The sequence below is a fragment of the Colletotrichum tamarilloi genome (assembly GCF_030869305.1).
Source record: "Colletotrichum tamarilloi strain Tom-12 chromosome Unknown Scaffold_14.1, whole genome shotgun sequence".
NCBI classification, from domain to species: Eukaryota; Fungi; Ascomycota; class Sordariomycetes; order Glomerellales; family Glomerellaceae; genus Colletotrichum; species Colletotrichum tamarilloi.
Window position 1 is genome coordinate 261,094 of NW_026849397.1, and position 18,827 is coordinate 279,920.

The 18,827-nt window shown below is 51.6% G+C and overlaps 6 protein-coding genes across 6 annotated transcripts; 4 read left to right on the forward strand and 2 right to left on the reverse strand.

The window, feature by feature from the left end:
* Positions 1-107: 107 nt before the first annotated feature.
* CTAM01_05486 (CFEM domain-containing protein) lies at positions 108-796 on the forward strand (the record flags this gene model as incomplete). The annotated part of the gene is made up of 2 exons (XM_060521516.1): positions 108-333; positions 393-796. 2 exons carry the CDS (start codon positions 108-110, stop codon positions 794-796), a joined length of 630 nt encoding a protein of 209 aa, XP_060383730.1.
* A 553-nt stretch (positions 797-1,349) lies between these two features.
* On the reverse strand, positions 1,350-2,109 carry CTAM01_05487 (uncharacterized protein; the record flags this gene model as incomplete). The annotated part of the gene is made up of 3 exons (XM_060521517.1): positions 1,350-1,670; positions 1,794-2,034; positions 2,084-2,109. The coding sequence occupies 3 exons, from the start codon at positions 2,107-2,109 to the stop codon at positions 1,350-1,352; spliced, it is 588 nt and encodes a 195-aa protein (XP_060383731.1).
* Positions 2,110-3,732: 1,623 nt separating this feature from the next.
* CTAM01_05488 (oxalate decarboxylase family bicupin) lies at positions 3,733-5,632 on the forward strand (the record flags this gene model as incomplete). The annotated part of the gene is made up of 5 exons (XM_060521518.1): positions 3,733-3,735; positions 3,971-4,429; positions 4,490-4,704; positions 4,760-4,884; positions 4,938-5,632. The coding sequence occupies 5 exons, from the start codon at positions 3,733-3,735 to the stop codon at positions 5,630-5,632; spliced, it is 1,497 nt and encodes a 498-aa protein (XP_060383732.1).
* A 2,089-nt stretch (positions 5,633-7,721) lies between these two features.
* CTAM01_05489 (uncharacterized protein) lies at positions 7,722-7,823 on the forward strand (the record flags this gene model as incomplete). Its single annotated transcript, XM_060521519.1, has 1 exon — positions 7,722-7,823. One exon carries the CDS (start codon positions 7,722-7,724, stop codon positions 7,821-7,823), a length of 102 nt encoding a protein of 33 aa, XP_060383733.1.
* A 2,518-nt stretch (positions 7,824-10,341) lies between these two features.
* CTAM01_05490 (sulfate permease) lies at positions 10,342-12,580 on the forward strand (the record flags this gene model as incomplete). Its single annotated transcript, XM_060521520.1, has 4 exons — positions 10,342-10,675; positions 10,745-11,643; positions 11,694-11,834; positions 11,897-12,580. The coding sequence occupies 4 exons, from the start codon at positions 10,342-10,344 to the stop codon at positions 12,578-12,580; spliced, it is 2,058 nt and encodes a 685-aa protein (XP_060383734.1).
* Positions 12,581-13,011: 431 nt separating this feature from the next.
* CTAM01_05491 (uncharacterized protein) lies at positions 13,012-15,424 on the reverse strand (the record flags this gene model as incomplete). Its single annotated transcript, XM_060521521.1, has 5 exons — positions 13,012-13,602; positions 13,655-13,717; positions 14,449-14,472; positions 14,537-14,587; positions 15,356-15,424. 5 exons carry the CDS (start codon positions 15,422-15,424, stop codon positions 13,012-13,014), a joined length of 798 nt encoding a protein of 265 aa, XP_060383735.1.
* Positions 15,425-18,827: the final 3,403 nt, after the last annotated feature.

Sequence of the window (18,827 nt, forward strand, 5' to 3'; positions counted from 1 at the left end):
ATCAGCTCATTCCAACTCTCGCTTCACCCGGTATAACCAACACCTTCGCTGTCGTTTCAGTCACTCAACTCCTAGTCAAGTCACTCGACATCACCTCAACCGTCAACATGAAGTTCACAGCTGCCATCATCGCCTTCGCTGGCCTCGCCGCCGCCCAGTCTCTGGCGGACGTCCCTACTTGTGCCCAGAAGTGCTTGGCCGACGCCGTCACCTCCAACGGGAAGTGCACTGTTGGTGACATCTCCTGCCTCTGCAGCGCTGCCAACTACCAGGCTATCGTCACCGCCGGTACTCCCTGCGTCCTCGCTAGCTGCGGTGCCGACGTTGCCGTCAGTAAGTTCATCACCAAAGCCCTTGTCTGCCTCGACATGATCCTAACTCTGGCACTCAAGACCAGGTCCTCCCCGCCGCTGGCAAGATCTGCGCCGCCGTCGCTGGAGGCGGTGGCCCTGCTTCCGCCGCTTCCTCGGTCGTCGCTTCGGCCTCTGCCGCTGCATCTTCCGTCGTTGCCTCAGCCTCCGCTGCCGTCTCCTCCATTGCCTCTGCTGCCACCAGCAAGGCTGCTTCCGCCGCCTCTTCCGTCGCTTCAAGTGCTTCCCGCGCCGTCACGAGCGCTGCCTCGTCCGCCGCCGCTGGCACCACTCGCACTGCTGTTGTCACGAGCGCCACCACCACTCGCAACGGGACCTCCACTGCCACTGCTACCGCTACCCCCGTCACCGTCAACGGTGCTGCTACTCAGGGTCCCGTTGGCCTCCTGGCTGCTCTCGCTCTTGGTGCTCTTGCCTACTTGTAAACGAGTTCGCAAAGCTCCCATGGTTCAATATATGGCATAGCTTATATACTGGGCCACTGTCTTGATGAACTCGACTTCATCTAAGGCGCGTTAGTCCACCAAAACGAGGCGCACAAAATATAGATGTACTAGTTATCCACGTGGCAATCCAAATTATATCTTCTCATGTCATGTGTTATGTTATGACCTCGTCGATCCAATGCCCACACTGTAAGAACTCAGCTTCATCTCCTCTTTGCATACTTCGTCTGGACATTGTATGATACCCTGGCAGTGAGTAGAATGAGCAAGTAGGAGGTCTTCTGCTCAATAATCAGAAGCGTTCCTTCTGTTGGCAGACATGCCCGTGGGCTATCACTGCTGACAGTGCTAATGATACATGTGCTCTCATACGAGTTCTTCCACAGCCTCATTGATCCCAAGCTTTACATGCTTCTTGATACCAACATTATCGTCTCGTACTCGTCATTGCTACTTGCAATCTCATGCTTGCTCATTCCCTGCGGAGTAGGGATAGGTTTCAAGAGTAGCCAAACCAGCCAATCTCAAGAGACTAATAGTGCGGCGTGTGTTCATCGAAGCGGTTGTCGTCGAAACCAGGGAGATCCTGCGGCTGCTGTCCAGCGATGATGCAGTTGTTGACGGCCTCCAGGGCACGATCATTCTGGTGAACCTCTGGCTCCTGAATGTTGCTGGGGTGCCAAGGGGCCATTGGGGCCAAAGGCGCATGCTGCTGGTGCTCGAAGTCATCCAGCGCGAGAGCCGGATGGTACGCGTGGACATCTTCAAAGGGCAGGACTGCATGGCGAGGCAGAGAGTGCGAAAAAATGAGAAGATGAGGCTCCTGAGGAACGTTCAAAATTACATTCGTGTGCTATTTAGGATGTCCAATGGGTCCCTCGTCGTTCTCCTCGTCCGTCATCGCTGCCGCCATGAAGTCTTCGTCTTCCTTTTTCATCTTTCTCAAGTTGTTGCCATCCCAGGTTTTGCGGTCGACATTGGCGCCAGCGGGCATCATGGGAGGAGGTCGCATTTCGGCCAGAGAAGGGAAATTCGCGTAGCCTTCCGACTGAGGCTTTGGCTCATCAACCGTGGGTCTGTTTGCCGCCTGAACAGCGGTGGTAGAGTCGTATTCGGGTTTCTCGGCGGCCACCAGATCGCCAAAGTTGGCCAGAGTGAGGTCCTTCGCGACCCAGTACTTGCCATTGATGAAGATATAGGGCTTGGGTGTTTCTCGACTGTCAGATTATGGAAAACTTAGCTGTAGACATTGGATCTGGTACGTACACGCCAGGCTTCAGACCTTCTGCCATCTTGCTCTGATGGGAGCCTTTGCTGGCAAAGCGAAGTATTCTCAAGTTGGTGGTTGCCTTTGAGGTGTTTGAAGAAGAGGAAGGAAGCTTTGATAATTTGTTTTGCTTTTGAAAGAAGGTCAGTGACGGTATCACAAGAAATTTGTGTGAATTCATGGACGCGGGGCCTTTGCCAAAGCCGTGATAGGCAGTTTTTATGGTCTACATGACTATGGCTGACCCCATGTGAGGCTACAGAACGCTGATGTCTCGGGTTCAGTCGAGGTGTTATTTGAAGCGCTAAATTTCTCTTCTGTATTTCTAGCCAGTTGGTTCTTATATGTACGAGATTGGTTGAGTATCTGCCAGATAAGAGTTCAGTATCATGCAAAACACCAACACATTTACCCGGTGTTGACAAATAGAGCACTTGATACATATTGTCATGTTTTAGTTTAGTGAGAACTTTAAGCAATAAGAGCAAGTTTTCGTCATTCTAAGGTAAATGTACGAGTTTATCATGTATAGTACACAGCATGTATCAAGCCTGTCCAATTTCCCTGGATCAGGAGCTGAAAGTGTGTTAGCAAGTTGTAACATCTGACTCCCACGAGCTTACTTCATGCTGGAGAGTTTGACGAACAGGTTTTGTCACATAGTATAATTTTCAGTCCTCACAGTACTTGAATCCTTGATGTATTGCTCCCTTAACCAATCTACTCGATCCTAAGCCGCTGAGAGAATACATTGATATTTCCTCATCGGTTATCAGATCTTCTCATAAGGAAAGTATTTCCTTACTGTTGTGTATTCAGTCACGTACATCATTCAAGACTGGAAAATTGCTCCCGACTGAAATGTCATCAAGGAGGCTTATCATAGCTAGTTTATATCGAGGCCTCGGTACCTTTAGTGCAGTAGGCAAACATCCTTCCCATGTGCCATATGAACCCTATCATCGTTCACAAAGAGAATGATTCAATGCATGATCATATTCATGAATGCCAAGACTTGGACTCCTTGCTCTATTCTCAATGCACATTGGAAGACTTCAGGGTATGTACATCCAGGCCAAGAGAAAGAGGCGGGTGACATTTTCCAAAGTGAAGCCACAGGCAAGCGAGGTAACGTGACCGAAGCCAAGGAAGGGAAGGAAGGCAGATACGTAAGTAGGCAGGCACGGCAGGCACCTCACCTTAAGTGGTCTTGCCCTTTAAGAAATTCTTTTCGTATGTACTTATGCACAAATCCAGCAGCGTGAACAAAGCGAAACATCATTTGTACGACGCGTCATCGTTTTGATGCAATAATCAATTACACAGTACTGTTCTACTCGTCTTCTGCATCTTCCACTTGCTCTTCACATTCCACCCCCTTCACAATCGTTGCAGAATCAGCCAAGCTTTACCACTCTTGCTCGGGTGCCGTCCAATATGCCAAAAGACCAACCCAGGTCGCCAATGACACGCAGTGGCCTCCAATCATTTACCGCTTACAGGGGTCGGAGCTTGGGGTAAAGGGGGGCCTGGGCAGCGCCGATTACAGCGGTACCCCGCAGCATCGACACCTCGCCGCGCTCGGTTGAGCTCCTCCTCCTCCTCACCTCACATCATTGATAGCTCCATGTCCTGAGGTTCTCGACCCATGGTATGCGGAGATGCGTCGGCATTCACTCGGAGGCAGGCTTTCTATGGTCGACCACACTACCGAACCTCAGTATGGCCTCCGATAGCAGTGTAACTCGTCGAGACAGCTTGCCAGGGGTTCGAAACCGTATGGCCATTGGTCAATCAGGAACTCCTCCGAGCTTCGAGCTCCGAAATCTTCCCAGCTCAGGACCGAGGATCTTCGCGTCTTGGCTACAATGTGTGGAATATAAAAGCCAGCGCGGCCAATTTACCTTTATCATTATGAAAGACAGATCACCTGCAGCTCCTTCTTCCTGACATCCTCTTCTTACACGCTTCCCACCACCATCATGCATCTCCCGCTGCTCCTGTCAGGAGCTGTCTTGAGCTTCATCGCTCCGACCCTCGCCGTGCCTGTCCAGGACAGTCCTCGCCAGCGCCTCCTCGACGGCAAGGGTCTTCCTACAAAGTACCGCAGTGGTTCGCCTCCCTACACTCCTGGCCACAAGGACAAGTACGATAGTCCCATCGACTCCATTGGCGACGAGCTCGATCCCTTGCCATATCGCAATGGCCTCGGAGCCTCTGTTCTCGGTCCTTGGAACGAGGCTCGATCCAGACAGAACCCGGATCTCGTTCGACCTCCAGGCACTGATCACGGCAATCTTGCCAACATGCGTTGGAGTTTTGCTGATTCTCACATTCGCATCGAGGTCCGTTTGTCCGCATAGGTTCCGCTGTAGCTTAATGGTACTAATTAGTTCTGTTTGTAGGAGGGTGGTTGGACTAGACAAACCACGATTCGCGAGCTTCCTACTAGTATCGAGCTGGCCGGTGTTAACATGCGCCTAGACGAGGGGGTCGTTCGCGAACTCCACTGGCACAAGGAAGCTGAATGGGCATATGTCCTTGATGGCAGCTGCCGTATCACCGCCATTGACTACGAGGGAGGCAACTTTATCGATGACGTCCAAAAAGGCGATCTCTGGTTTGTTTGAAATTGTTTTCTGCTTCTTTTCCTCCTGCTCAATAGTTGTGGCCAGGTACTTCCCCTCCGGTGTTCCTCACTCCCTTCAAGGGCTCGGCGAGAACGGAACCGAGTTTCTCTTAATCTTCGACGACGGACACTTTTCTGAGGAGTCTACTTTCATCCTTACGGACTGGCTTGGTATGGTGCCACCGAGAGACAAGAAGACTTCAGATTGACTGACAACACAACAGCACACACCCCCAAGTCTGTCATCTCAAAGAACTTCAAGCTGGCTCCCGAGGTCTTTGCAAACATCCCCGAGGGAGAGAAGTACATCTTCCAAGGAACGACACCCGGCTCCATCAGCCACGAGGCCCCTGACGGAAAAGGCGTCAAGAAATCAAAGCACCAGTTCACGCACAAGATGCTTGCGCAGGAACCCAAGAAGACCTCTGGCGGCGAAGTCAGAGTAACCGACTCCAAGAACTTCCCCATCTCAAAGACCATTGCTGCTGCCCACGCCATCATCGAGCCCGGCGCCCTTCGTGAGATGCACTGGCACCCCAACGCCGACGAGTGGTCCTTCTTCATCAAGGGTCGCGCCAGAGTCACGATTTTCGCCTCAGAAGGAAACGCCAGGACATTCGACTACGTGCCAGGCGACGTTGGCATCGTCCCGAAGAACATGGGTCACTTTGTGGAGAACATTGGCGACGAACCCCTCGAGATGCTCGAAATCTTCCGCGCCGACGAATTCAGAGACTTCTCCCTATTCCAGTGGATGGGCGAGACGCCCAAGAAGCTGGTCGTCGACCACCTCTTCGCCAACGATCCCGATGCTGGAGAGAAATTCTGGGACAAGGTCAAGAGCGCCGAGAAGGATGAGATCACCAAGGACACTGGCGTCGATGCCGAGGATGTTCAGACCGAGACGGAGGAACTCTGATGGTCATACAACAACACGCAACGGAAGCATCATGCATGGAAACATTGGAAACGGGAACGAGGTGGCTGAGTCCTTTGCCTTCGGTCATCGTCTGTGCTCTGGCGGTATTTTGTTTCGTTGGGCGATGAAACATCTACAGCCAGGGGACAAAAACATCATCTCATTTGTCGACAGAAATTGTTGATCAGTCAATAATACCATTTCATTATTCTTGGCAGCAAAGTCTATGATGTCTAGAAACAGAACCAATCTCGCCCCTTCGCTCTTTGGCTTTTGGAACGCTGTTCCCACCTTTGATACTATGTCTTCCACTGCCATCAGACAAAAGCCTTTTTTTTCCTTTTTTTTTTTTGGCTCAGAGTCTATGAAGTCAAGGTAACCTACTCAAAGTTTACAGACAGAACTGGGCTTGGAAAGGGTATCCATGCCAGCTACTCCAGAAAGCTCTCGTCCAAACATAATCGGATTACTCAGTTCCCGCTGCCAAGTCCAGGCCCTTGTATCACCATCAAGTCAGCCGCGCATTGATCGCCTCCGTTGCTTCTCAAACTAGAGATAGAGCCCCCGTATGCCACGACTATTGCTCTCTTTCACCATCCTCTTCCATCACCGACACATCATTTACATAACTACCTCTTTCTCTTACCGACAGGTCTCCGAAAGACGTCCGTAGCTACGGACCCAGTCTAACCAAATATCGTTGCCTCAAATAGATCTAATGGAAAGAGGGGTGGGTGCCATGTTAGTTGATTGCAGCTTTCATCCCTCGGTGTGGAAGGAATATGACTGCAATAGGTTGTAGCAGCCAGGTTCGCGACGCCCATCTGTGACCCGCGGCCAGGCTCTCGTTGCATGCGACGAGAGAGAACCCCCCTCTGGACACGCCCCCTTGGGCCCTCGTGCCCGATTTAGGCTTATCGCAGGGTGGGAGCCGGCGGTAAGAAACGCAGAAAATAAGAAGAGAATAACGGGAAAGGAGATCCTAGGGCCCAAGGGGGGATCCAGGCCGGGGGCCTTGAGGCTAGGGGTGCGTAGAGCCGTAAGATGGATCAAGAAGGTGGTGACCGGTGACCGAAGCGTCGAGAGCGACGAGCAGAAAAGAATCGCAATCCTCATGGAATGAACCCCGCACGGCGACAACACCATCAATCCGGGCCAATAGTTCCGTTTCAGCAACGAGTCGAAGGCAGGCATTCCCAGGTGCTGAGGCGGTAGTGGTGGTTGTGGTGCAGGAGGAGAAAGCTGACAAGGCCGTTTCCGCTACCTGCATCGTCCAATATTTTGAGCCTTCACTCTTTTCGGTCCATTTCCCGGTGCGGGCAGCAGGCCTGTAGGGTTAGGAACTTCTGTATGGGTGTGAACGTTGCGGTTGATGACACCCATTCCTATTCTTGGAAAAGTTGGAGACGGACAGAGAGAGGAGACTGGAGAGCAAGAAAAGAAGATGGCAAAGAGGGGTAAATGCGAGCACCAAGGGGCAATGAGAGATGAGGGGGGATTGGGACTGGGCACATCACCGACTGACTGACTGACTTGACTGACTAGGTGTCTAGAGTTGGAGGCAGGGCGCGAAAGCGACAATCCCCCTGGTGTTGTCGATGGAAAGCTATTCCCATCCCAACGGCAACGTGAGCTGATTCGTCGGAATTGCAGCAAGAAAGGCGGCACTGGCACATACGCAAACATGCCGTGGTAGACATGACCGGGGATTCGACCAGTGAGCATGGATCTGATACAACCCTCGTCGGTGTGACTGCAGCATCTTAATCGAAGAAACATGTATGTTCAGTTAGGGATGCTACATATAGCATAGTCTCTCACACTCTCTCTACCCCGTTCACCCTCGGCTCTTGTTGCGCTTGTCAAGTTATTTCTGTGGCCCACAATCCACTTGCCGCTCGCCGCCCGCCGAACTGCATTCACATCTCCATGGGTTCTCGCAGCGGGTGTTGCTCGATTGTCTCCTCTTCCTAGGCTCCCTGGCTCCTCCTCCTCGCTCTTCGCTTTCCTTGCGAGTCACTCCCGTTAGGCTAGCACCGAGTGGCAGAGGCCTAAACCCCGGTCAAACCCGGACTTCACCCCGGTCTGCATGGCCGGAATACGGCACCTGATTCGCGGGCTTGGCATACCACCTCAACCGGGGAAATCAAAAGCTTGTCCCGTCGTATCGAAGGCTACTTGCAGGGGGTAGACTTGGGGGAGTACAGAGAGCGGAGACTGGAAGAAGGGGTGTGTGGCCGTGTGGGAACAATTCGGTGGAGTCCTGTCCTGGAAGCCCGCGCCCACCACCCGGCACACGACATCTCGCCTCGTCATTGCGTTCGTCTATCCAAGATGGCCTTGCTAGAGCCGATGGCCGCCACGGGAGCGCTATTGGACGGGTATGTACCCCGCGTCTTGGACTTTAGTTGAACGGGAAGGGAAGTGGACAACGGGAGGGGGGAGGGGGCCAACTGGGTAGGGGGGATCTCGCGCGGGAATTCCGGTCTTGCGTCAAAACTAACGTACCTCTGATACTTACAGGCAGGTCGAAGGAGAGAAGTGTGTGAGAGAGAGGCAAAGATAGATACACAGTAGAGACCTGACGGAACGATAGGGCCGCGAGGGAGAGAGAATCGAACACACTTCCCTCTTTCGGGTTGCACGACTAAGCCCGCGGTATCTCGCATACCAAAGAAATGGGGCTCTGTATTGCGTCGTCGTCGTCACCTTGATATGGCAATATGGATACCACATACATTCCATTGCGACCCTTCACGTTCGGTCAACTCCTGTCCTGCACAAGAAGCTGAGACCGAAAAGGTCCCACGCATGCGCTGCGTGCGCCAGAGAGAGGATCAGAGAAAGCCAAGTGTTCTATGTCTTGGATGGGAGAGCCTGTTATCTCAAGTCACCAATCCGGATGAGGAAATTCGATATGTGTTTTGCCGCCAAGCTTCCCGTGTACATAGACTGCCAATGCATGCAACCCCCGAGGGCGTGCTTTAGGTACCAAGTGTCGGTGTTCGCTAAAAGGCTTTGGGACTTGCCTATTTTCTTGGCTCGACGATTTTTCGATTACCGTGGTACTAGCCGTGGCATCACACAGTCATCATACGCACACCTCTCACTCACACACTCTCTCACTCACTCACTTACCCGCTCACTCATCACTCATATACGTACAATACGCACGTACACACCCAAAAATTCTGCCTTGACTGCCCATGAGGTCGGCCCGTTTTGTCTGCCGGTGGCGATCGTCCGTCCTTTTCAACGCCCTCGCTGTCTCACAAGATTCGATGTGCAACCTGCCAAGACTGGATCGTGCTTTGGTAAGTCGTCAATAGCCACGAGGAGGCCAAGAGACACCGGCACTTGGCAGTTGACTTAGCATTGCGGCTCTCAGATGCCAAGTGACGAGATATCGAGTCTAATACAAAGTCTAATGAGTGCGAACTCAAAATCAAACAAAATCAAGTGAATAAAGCGTTAAAACAAAGATGCGATGCTCATGGTTTCCCCTTCTTGTGAGATGACGAATGAGAGGGCGCGGTCCTTTCATCTCAGCTGACACGACTCCAACTCTAGCCTCCGTGCCCAGCTGCGTTCGTGCTTTACTTAGTAACTTCACACATAAGGTAGTGTGTGCTAATTATGTGGTGTTCTCTCTTACTCCAAATATTTCAACTGATCCTATTCTCGTCCCGTCCAGTAGCCATTGACTTTGATCCCCCAACCCTGGTGCACATGTGATCAACGTACCGTTTCTTTGCCACGCCACGCTAGGTACTATTCACAAGTCCTTTTCCTGCTATCCCACGCGGGATGGGTACCAGTCAGTTTTACTTTGAGTTGGATGGACGTCTGCACCCGACTAGTATCCAGGGACCAGACCTGAAGTTTTGCTTGTACATGTAGCTTATCATGTCCCTTTATTGGAGAAAAGTTGGAGTTTTGGTCTAATGTCTTCCTTGTCCCTAAGCTATTTGGCGTTCATCGCGGCGCGACTCCGCGCGAGGGAGCTGGCTGGCTGGTTGGCCTTGCTCGACGTAACGCAGACCTACCCAAACTCCCACCAATCTGAGGCTCTCGACACCTTCCATGGGCTGTACAGTGATCAAACTGCATTAGATCCGGTGTCATCGGCATGTGAGGGGATACCGAGTGTCGTCCGAAGGAGGGTACGGCAGTTCCTTGCCTAGATTGGGCCAAGTTGTGTACACACGCAGGAGCCCATGATGCTGCTGCGGTGGTGTTTTCTTGGCCCACGCCTCCCCCTCTTTCTCCTCTTGCCTTTTTTGCCTTCTCTCTACACGTATTGGATGGTACAGTTATCCGCCTACAAGGTTCGGGTCGCTATCCCATGTGGTTGCTGTGTTGTATTGGGGGACGGGCAACTTGCGCAAGCGGGCAAGCTGCAATGCGCGGATCAGATGCGATGCAGCAAGCATATAGAACACCTCCATCAGCGTGGCGGGAGGGGGAGGGGTCTGGCTGAACTACATTGTTATCTCTAGGATCAAGTCAAATATCGAATAGTTGAGACCGGATGAAGGTGATGACTTGACTCTTTCTTGAACAGATATAATCATCCCAACTGCTCTGAAACCATTTTGTCTGTTCCCATCACATCAGCCACCGACGGCCCCGGACACTTCTCTTTCCTCACTTTCCCTTTCTCATCTTTTCTCAAACAACGGCACTTTAGCTCCTTTCCTGCTGTCAAGATGGAGAAGATCACCCGAAAGGTCGAAAAGGTGAAGGACGAGTTCGCCACAGATGCCAGCATCGCACGAGCTCGCGACTTTGTCGTTCAGGGGGCCCCAAAGCTTCCATCAGCCGCAGGAGTCTACCTTCTCGACAAGGTCCCCATCGTCCAGTGGCTTCCTCGATACAACCCGAAATGGCTCATCACCGACTTCATTGCCGGTCTGACTGTGGGCGTCATGCTCATCCCGCAGTCTCTGGCTTACGCAAAGATTGCAACTATTCCCATTGCCAATGGCCTGTACTCAAGTTGGCTTCCAGCTGCGTTTGCAGTTTTCATGGGAACCTCAAAGGGTTGGTTTGCAGATCTATTTTGACTATTTTTTGTGGTACTTGGTCTCTGACTTTTGGTTCGATGTATAGATCTTTCAACCGGACCGACCTCCATCTTGGGCCTCCTCACAGCTGAAATCGTGCGTGACCTCAGTGAGGAAGGATTCGACATCTCAGCCATTGCCTCATCCGTTGCCCTCATGGTCGGAGTCTACTCACTCGTCATCGGTCTCTTCGGCCTCGGATTCCTCCTAGACTACGTCTCATTCCCAGTCCTCACCGGATTCATCTCAGCCGCAGCCCTCGTCATCGCCTTTGGCCAAGTCGGATCCCTCGTTGGCCTGACAAACGTGCCATCCGGTGTCTTCAACGTTATTGGCGATGTCCTTCGTCGTCTGCCAAAATGGGACGGCGCAACGTGCGGAATCGGTTTCGGAACCCTGCTCATTCTCGTCATTCTTGAGAAGGTGGGCAAGAAGTACGGCAAGAGACACTTTGCTATCAAGCTCCTCGCCAATTCCAGAGCCGTCATTGTTTTGGTCGTCTTCACTCTCATCAGCTACCTCGTCAACCGCAACCGCGAGAAGTCAGACTACGCCTGGAAGGTCAGCCAAGTCAGCACGCACGGTATCACCCACCCCATCGTACCCGCCTCGAACTTGGTCCAAAAGGTCGCTACCAGAGCCGTTGCTCCCCTCGTTGCCAGCACTCTTGAGCACTTGGCTGTCGGCAAGGCGTTTGGCAGGAAGAACAACTACCAGATAGACCAGAGCCAGGAGTTCAACTACTTGGGTGTCGTCAACATTGTCAACAGTTTCTTCAGCACCATGCCTGTCGGTGGTGCCATGTCTCGAACCGCTGTTGCCTCTGAGTGTGGTGTCAAGAGTCCTCTGACCGGTGCGGTCACCGCTGCCTTCATTCTCTTGACGCTTTACGTCTTATCTCCGGCCCTTTACTGGCTTCCCTCTGCAACTTTGTCGGCAATCATCGTAAGTTTCCATTGACCGTACTCAAAAAAATCCACTAACAAAAGTTATAGATTATGGCAGTTGTCCATCTCTTTGGTCCTTTTTCCTTGTTCTACAAGTTCTGGCGCATCTCCTTCCCCGACTTTGTTGCCTCAATGGTTTCTTTCTGGGTCACCATCTTTGTCTCAGCCGAGATTGGCATTGGCGTTGCTGTATGTTTCCTCCTCTTCACAATACGACTTTCTTTCAACCATAAATGACTCTTCAAATCAAGGTCGCATGGAGCATCGTCTGGACTCTCCTCCGTTCCACCTTCGTCAAGCCCGAAATCCACTCCAGCAGCGCAGAAACCGCCACTTCTATCCCACAACCCATCACCCGCATCACCAGCGGCGGCGGTCGCCAAGTTACAGATGAACGCATGGAGAACGCGCGCATCTCCATCCCAGGCGATGCCATCGTCGTCGACTTCAACGACGCCATCTTCTTCCCCAACGCCGAGCGCGCAAAGACATCGACGCTCACGGCCATCAAGCTGGTATACCCGCGCGTTGAGAGCAGCCTTAGCCAAGACGACAGAGAAAGACACTGGAGCGTAGCAGCGGAGAAGCGCCTAGAGAGGTTAAGAGCGCAAAAGCAGATTCGTCTCAAAGAGACGCCGCTTGCTGTTGTTGTATGGGACTTCACCATGGTGCCGTTTATCGATACATCAGGCATCATGACGTTGAAGGAGCTCAAGGATGAGATTAAGTTGCATTCTGGCAAGGGTGTGCAGATTCGCATGGTTGGCATGTCAGACAAGGTTCGGAGCAGATTCGTAAGGGCCAACTGGCATTTGGTCGATCTGGAGGAGTGGCGAGAGGAAGACGCGGACCTGGTGTACCCGACCATGGAGACTGCAATTTGGGATCGTGATGACGGCTCTGGAGCGGACATTTCGAGTGAGAAGAAGGGCTGAGCGTCGGATGAGCCGGAGCTTACAAGCCCTGTCTCCTTAGAACAGGCTTGATTTTAGCTTGGCCGCCCAAAGGTGACGGGAGTATGATTCATGAGTAACATAAATATTGCAGCTTACCAGATACCTATTTCTTACATTTATCTTGACATTACACAATCTTGCACATTGCCACAGGTTCTCGGCGTTGACCAAATTCTGGTTTTTGCTAATTCTTTAAGACGAAATTCTGGTTGATTGCAAGACAAGCCGCACTTGTATGGCATCATGAAGCTTCTTGAGAGGGGAAATCTCTATTACTTTGGGAAATTGCGTTTATGCTTGATTCATTCGGGGAAACTGACACTCCATGTTCTTTCCATTCAACCATGCCCGAATCAATTTTCAGTTGCTGTACAATTCTTCAGCTCCCCATCCCATGTTTCCTTTCAATCTCAAGACCAGAGAACAGCATAGCCCACAATGGCAAGGACAACGACGACGAGAGCAGTACAAATAGCCAGATTGTGTCCCAGGGCATCCATTTTCTGGTTTCGGGTTGCCTGAGAAATGAACATCTCATCATATCGCATAATCTTCATCGTCAGCTCGTCGCATCTGTCCTGAAGCTCCTTGTGTCGCTGGTAGTGTTCGTCCTCAGAGGCATTACTGCCGTGCTTAGAGGCGTCACGGGCGTCCTCACAGAAAATTAGGTATTGAATTTGCTTGTCTTGGGTGGCTTGAGTCGTCTGGATTTGCTGTTGGGTGGCCTCGATCTGTTGTTGGCCTTTGTCCATACGCTCGACGTTTCTGTCCGTTTTCATTTGGCGTCCTTCAACTGCCTCCACTCGGCTCATCGCCGTGCGGTGATAGTGCACCGGATCTGTCTTGACTTGGAATTGGTTCATGTCTTTCTTGAGCTGATTGCAAGTTTCCTCCATCTGCGCAACGCGTGACTCTAGCATCAGCATCGCCGTGTACTTATCGGCTGAGATGTCAGACTCCGTCTGGTTGTAGCTCGTATCATTGACTACAGAGTTCTTGAACTTGAATGTTGGGAGCTTAGCATAGAAATGGATTCCAGAGAGGACACAATACCTGCTGGTTCTGATGGACGGAGTCCTTGCCCTTGGCCGAAAGAGGATCATCCTGTGTGAGTTTCTGCGCCCAGTCAGCTGGAGAATAGATATTATGCTGGTACGCCACACTCGAAGTTCTCAATGTCTGCATCTTGCTGCCTTCCTGAACCCTGATCATCGACGCCATACCAGGCAGGTCCCCGTTAAGCGCACGGAGCATCCTGATTTACCTAACGGTTTGGTTCTAACCATCTGCCTGGCGCCCCCATCCCCATTTAAGGCCTGGATATTGGCACAGGCGCGGGCAGGTGTGGTTTCCAAGGCTTCCACGCCACGCGGTGGTTGAGAATTGGCGCCTCTCACCTCAGGCTTGATGGTAGGAAGAGCGGCCAATTCTTCTGACCACCGCGTGGCTTTCTTCCAAGCTCTCCGCAGGGACACCCGAAGGTGTCATCAGGGCCGTCCCACAAGAATCACCCCCAAAACGGGAGAGTAGGGAATGATCTCGAGCTGCTCTATTAGGGTATGACGACGACGAGACCGAACCCTCACGAGTCATCCCCAAGTCCATCGAACCGGAGGTTGACGCCACGTCCCGCACCCGATATCCGTCACTCGAAGGGCGATGCCCCGGCTCAAAGTAGAGTCGGTGACCGGTCCAAATGGTCCTGGCATCCACACATGCCTCAAGCTTGAGATATCGCCGGACTCCCGATACGTCATTTGCTTAGGACTCGGAGGGCAGGGCAACCACAGGAAGCGCAAGACGCAAAGAAAAACGAGGCTGGGACACAATGTGAATTGTGGACGTACCTCATTGCCGTTGTCAGAGTCGACCTGTCAAACAGATGTCAGCAAAAGGGTTCACATGTTTTGAGGATGATGTCGAGGTCCAACTTACTGAATTGTCTGCCATATCATCCTGGCTCTCGGAATCATCGAATGAGTTGACCTGTGTCTTCACCCAGTCAGCAAGGAAAACCTTACTGGTAAGCCCAACTCGTCATCCTCTGTTGTGCCACGCCATTGAGATCCTGCATCTTTGCTGCCGCCACCACAGCAATCTCGCCAAGATCGGTACTTCTTAACATCCATGGAGAAACACTTTTGGCTTGCGACACCTAGCTACCACGCGGTCCAACTTTTGACGGAAGGACGTTGCGGTTAGCTCAAGAACGCGACCGTGAGGAAGCGTTCCTGAGAACCCAGACATCGATGGGGACCCAGAATGTCACCTAGAAAAAGATCCAGATGTCGCGAGACTAGTCCTGAAAGATGGCTGGGACTGGCTCCATGAACCCGCCCGAAGGCGGAAGTTATAAGGGGGCACCTTTCACAGCCACACCCGGAAACGAGAGAGTAGGGTGTACCTCCAAGGCCCGCTACCCTGCTTGCCCAGCAGGACGGATTGGTGGCAACAAGTAACCGATTGGACCATCCCAGGACTTCCAAGAGAGAAATCCGAGGTGGTTGAGACCATACCGCCCGAAGGCAGAACCGGAATGAAGAAGTAATTTGCCCCGACTGCCCACAGAAGGGTGACTGGCCTGTCCAAATGGCCCTGCCACCCTGGCAATTCACCTCTCCAATTCCGGGCTCCCGACGTCTCGCCGAGAACGAATTCTCGGCCCGCTTAGGGTCCAATCGGCAAGACGGGCAGGTGGGAAGAGACACGAGAGAAGACGAGTCCGGGACGCAAATGAAAAGATTGCGGGCTTACCATGGGGCTGCTGCTGTGCCAATGCTTCATGCTGGGAACCTCGATCTCGGAGGGAGGAGAGGAGGCCATCGCGAGGAAGATCTGGGTGAAATATTCGTCAGTGATGAGGAAAGAAAACCCGAGACTGAGATGAGAACTTGCGCTGAATTTCCAAACAATTCGGGCGAGAGAGATGAGAATGAGCCGATAATGACATGGCTGAGGTGAGGTGGAATGAAGAAAAGCCAAGTGAGGGGATTGGCAGAGGAAGAGAAAAGAGGATCGAATGAAAGCAAAGCTGGAAGAAGGTCGACATTGCGAAGTGGGCAGCCAGAAAGGCGGTGGTGTTGGATTTGAGAAGAAGAAAAAGAAAGAGAAAGGTGTGAGGAAGAGAATGAGGAAGAGGAAGTGAGCTGTGGCAGACGGAAAAACCAACCAAGTGAGTCTGCCTGACCACCCACCCTCACGTGAGGACGGTCTGAATATTTTGATTTTCGAGAGAAAAAAATAGGACGCGTGGGGGATGAAAAGTTGATGAAAAATTGGGAAAGAGGGGGGGGGGGGGGGGGGGCGGGGGGGGGAGAGGAGGGGGGCAAAAAAAAGGAGCACAGGCCGAAGCGGCCGGGGGGGTGAGGAAAGGGAAAAGGAAGAAGGAAGTAAGTGTGGAGGAGGGAGGGAGGGAGAGGGGGGGGGGGGGGGGGGGACGCGTGAGTTGAAGAGGAAGGAGCCAGAAAATCGGTTCCAACTGCTCAGACTGACGAGGTGTTGAGAAAGGAAATGGAAGAGTGATATTTGCGAAGGGAAGGGGAAGGACGAGTAAAAGAAGAATGAGAAGAAGATGAATATCGTACCTTTGATCAAAATCATGAGCGGCGCGTATCGCGAGATGAAGCCGTCGCCTCTTGTTGGACGAAGCTGCTTTGTCGATGAGAAAGTGTTGTGGTGACGGAGAAGAAGAGGAAGAAGAAGAAAAAAAATGAGAAGACCCCGAGGGTGGAAGAGGGAGAGAAGTTGGGGGTTAGAGGATGTGAGTTGGAAAAAGAGAAATCTCGGGCAGACCAAGGTGGGAGGGTCAAAATGGGCGCAGGGCGTAGACTTGCTGCCTCACGGGTGAGAATGAGGCATCTGGTGCGGTTCTAGACGCGTGTGAGAAGATGAAGTCGGAAAGGTGAAGTAAACAGACGCGGCTTCTGGCTTCAGTCGAAGAAGGAGCAGACTCGAAGGGGAATCTAAGGAGACGAATGGGTCAATATCCAGGAGAACAAATCGCACGCCATCCAAGAATACGGGATAATGGAGATCAGAGTAACTGACCGAGAACGATGAGACGTAAAATAATGAAAATACTGATCTCGTGGATAGGACTACCCTTCTAGTCGCGCTTTGGCAACTGGGTGTCTGAAGTTGAGATTTGCCTTTACCAGGTGACGACAGGTCGAGGTACGATAACAAGACGTGATTCATTATTCGCAGACGGAAAAACCTCAGACAAACTATTTCCCAGCCCTAATGACTGTATTCCATTCGTATCCGCCGTTCGTCTAGCGTGCTTCAGGAGAAGAACGGATGGCAAACATTACCAACAGCAAGGCAAAGGAGCTAGGGATGACACATCTCGAGCTTGCGCATGCTCCACCGTCAAGCAATAGATATCTCCTAAGATTGTTTCACTCATGCTCGTCCCTAGTTCATTGACGATGTTTTGGCCAGAATTCTGGTGATTTCACAGGGTCTCTCCTTTTCCTTGGCAAAGTGCGATGGGCATCTCCTCAAGTCTGGATGCTCGCATGTGGCCGGCGCATTGCTCCCAAATCAGACCAGGTGATCCTTCTCCGTGTAGTCTATCTCTTCCTCGTGTTTTATGTCGTCTGTTTTCACCGCTTGACGGGGGCATTTGCATTTGACCTAGCGATTCTAGGTACTCAAGGGATGCCCATCGTTGCCTTTGAAGCGTCACGTCACGGTAAATCGCCGTTTTCTTCATTGGGCAAACCGCAGTATCGACAGCCGCGAAATTTCTGCTTGCCCAATCAACGGGAATTTCGGGTTTCCTTGGACTCGAGGGTAGCTTGATTGTGCCAATGTTATTGTACTGCTCTAGAGCATACGGTGCTGCGGTCACTGAGCCTAGCGGATAGCAAATGCTCGTCAAAGGCATGTCTTGGCATCATTGTTGTTCCCGGATCTCATCACCCTAATTAGCCTGACAGAAAAGCGCGTTGTTGTGATAACTACTAACCTTAGGCCGAGAGAATTCATGTCGCGTCGGATACCTATTCGCAAGGCAGGTGCCAACGGGTGGATGGTCGTCCCCTCCTTCTACGTCAATTTTACAACGTCGATACTGGAGGTTCGATCAGTTCTCGCCGCATGGCTGTCAGCTTCTTACAACTTTGTAGTATTTGTTTCATACTTACTCTGCAAGACTATCTGTTCAACGAACAATTTGATGTGGTCAATGAGTTTGCGTAATTGGGGAAACTTGACGGAAAGCACAAAGACTTCCGTTTCCTTCGAGCAGAACTGGCCCCAAAGCTTACGCCTAATTAAAGCAATCTCAGGGAGGCTCAACAGCGCCAAACAATTACATTATGGAATTTCGAACAAAAAACATTTTCATAATCAATCGGTCTGTTACACTACACGCAGGTGACAACAGAGCCTACCGCACAGCAGCCTTGATCATCAGCTATATATGGCAAGTGTGACATGAGATCTGCCATTTTCATAGATGAAGATGGCCGTAAGTCAAAACACTTGGGGATCAAGTCCACTGTAAAACTTAGCTGGCACTCGTGTATATAGTTATACCATGATTACGCTCAGGAATTCTTGCTATCGGGTTTGTGTCGGGTTTGTTCGTCCATACCAGCAATTCTGTCAGATAGTACCACTAGCCCCTTCAGTTCTCATCATCATGCCTCTTGGTATCTCCTTCAAATCTCTCTTGAGCCTTTGCTAAGGCATGTTGGTTATCCAAGGAGTCTCCCATGGGCTACAATGAAGGCATTCAGCCACTCGAAGGACACATACGTACCCCTGAATGCCCTCTGGAAAACGTGATTCACGTTCGTTCTCTCATGAAAGACGCAATGCTGTTCACCGCTGACCCCTAATTGGAAAAATGACCTACCTTCCCCTTTCACTGCTGTATCCCGATCAGGACAACGTTGGAGGTGGGTCCTTGTCCTGGAATGCCCCCATCACCAACTTCACCTTTCAAAAAGTATAAAGATTCCTCTCCCTGGCTCTTTTCTTCCAATCCGCTTTCTCTCCTTACCGCACACAAGCTTTCCAGACTTTTTGCATTCGTCTCTCAACTCCTATTCACCACACAACTTGCCTTTTTCACGGGCCCAAGAGCACGCCTCTGTTATGAAGGCATGTTCATGTAGAGCCTTTTTTTTCTACGTTATTACTGGGGAAACAATCTGACAATCTTGAATAGAATCACTTGATCACCACACGAACAATACACAACTCCTCAAACGCA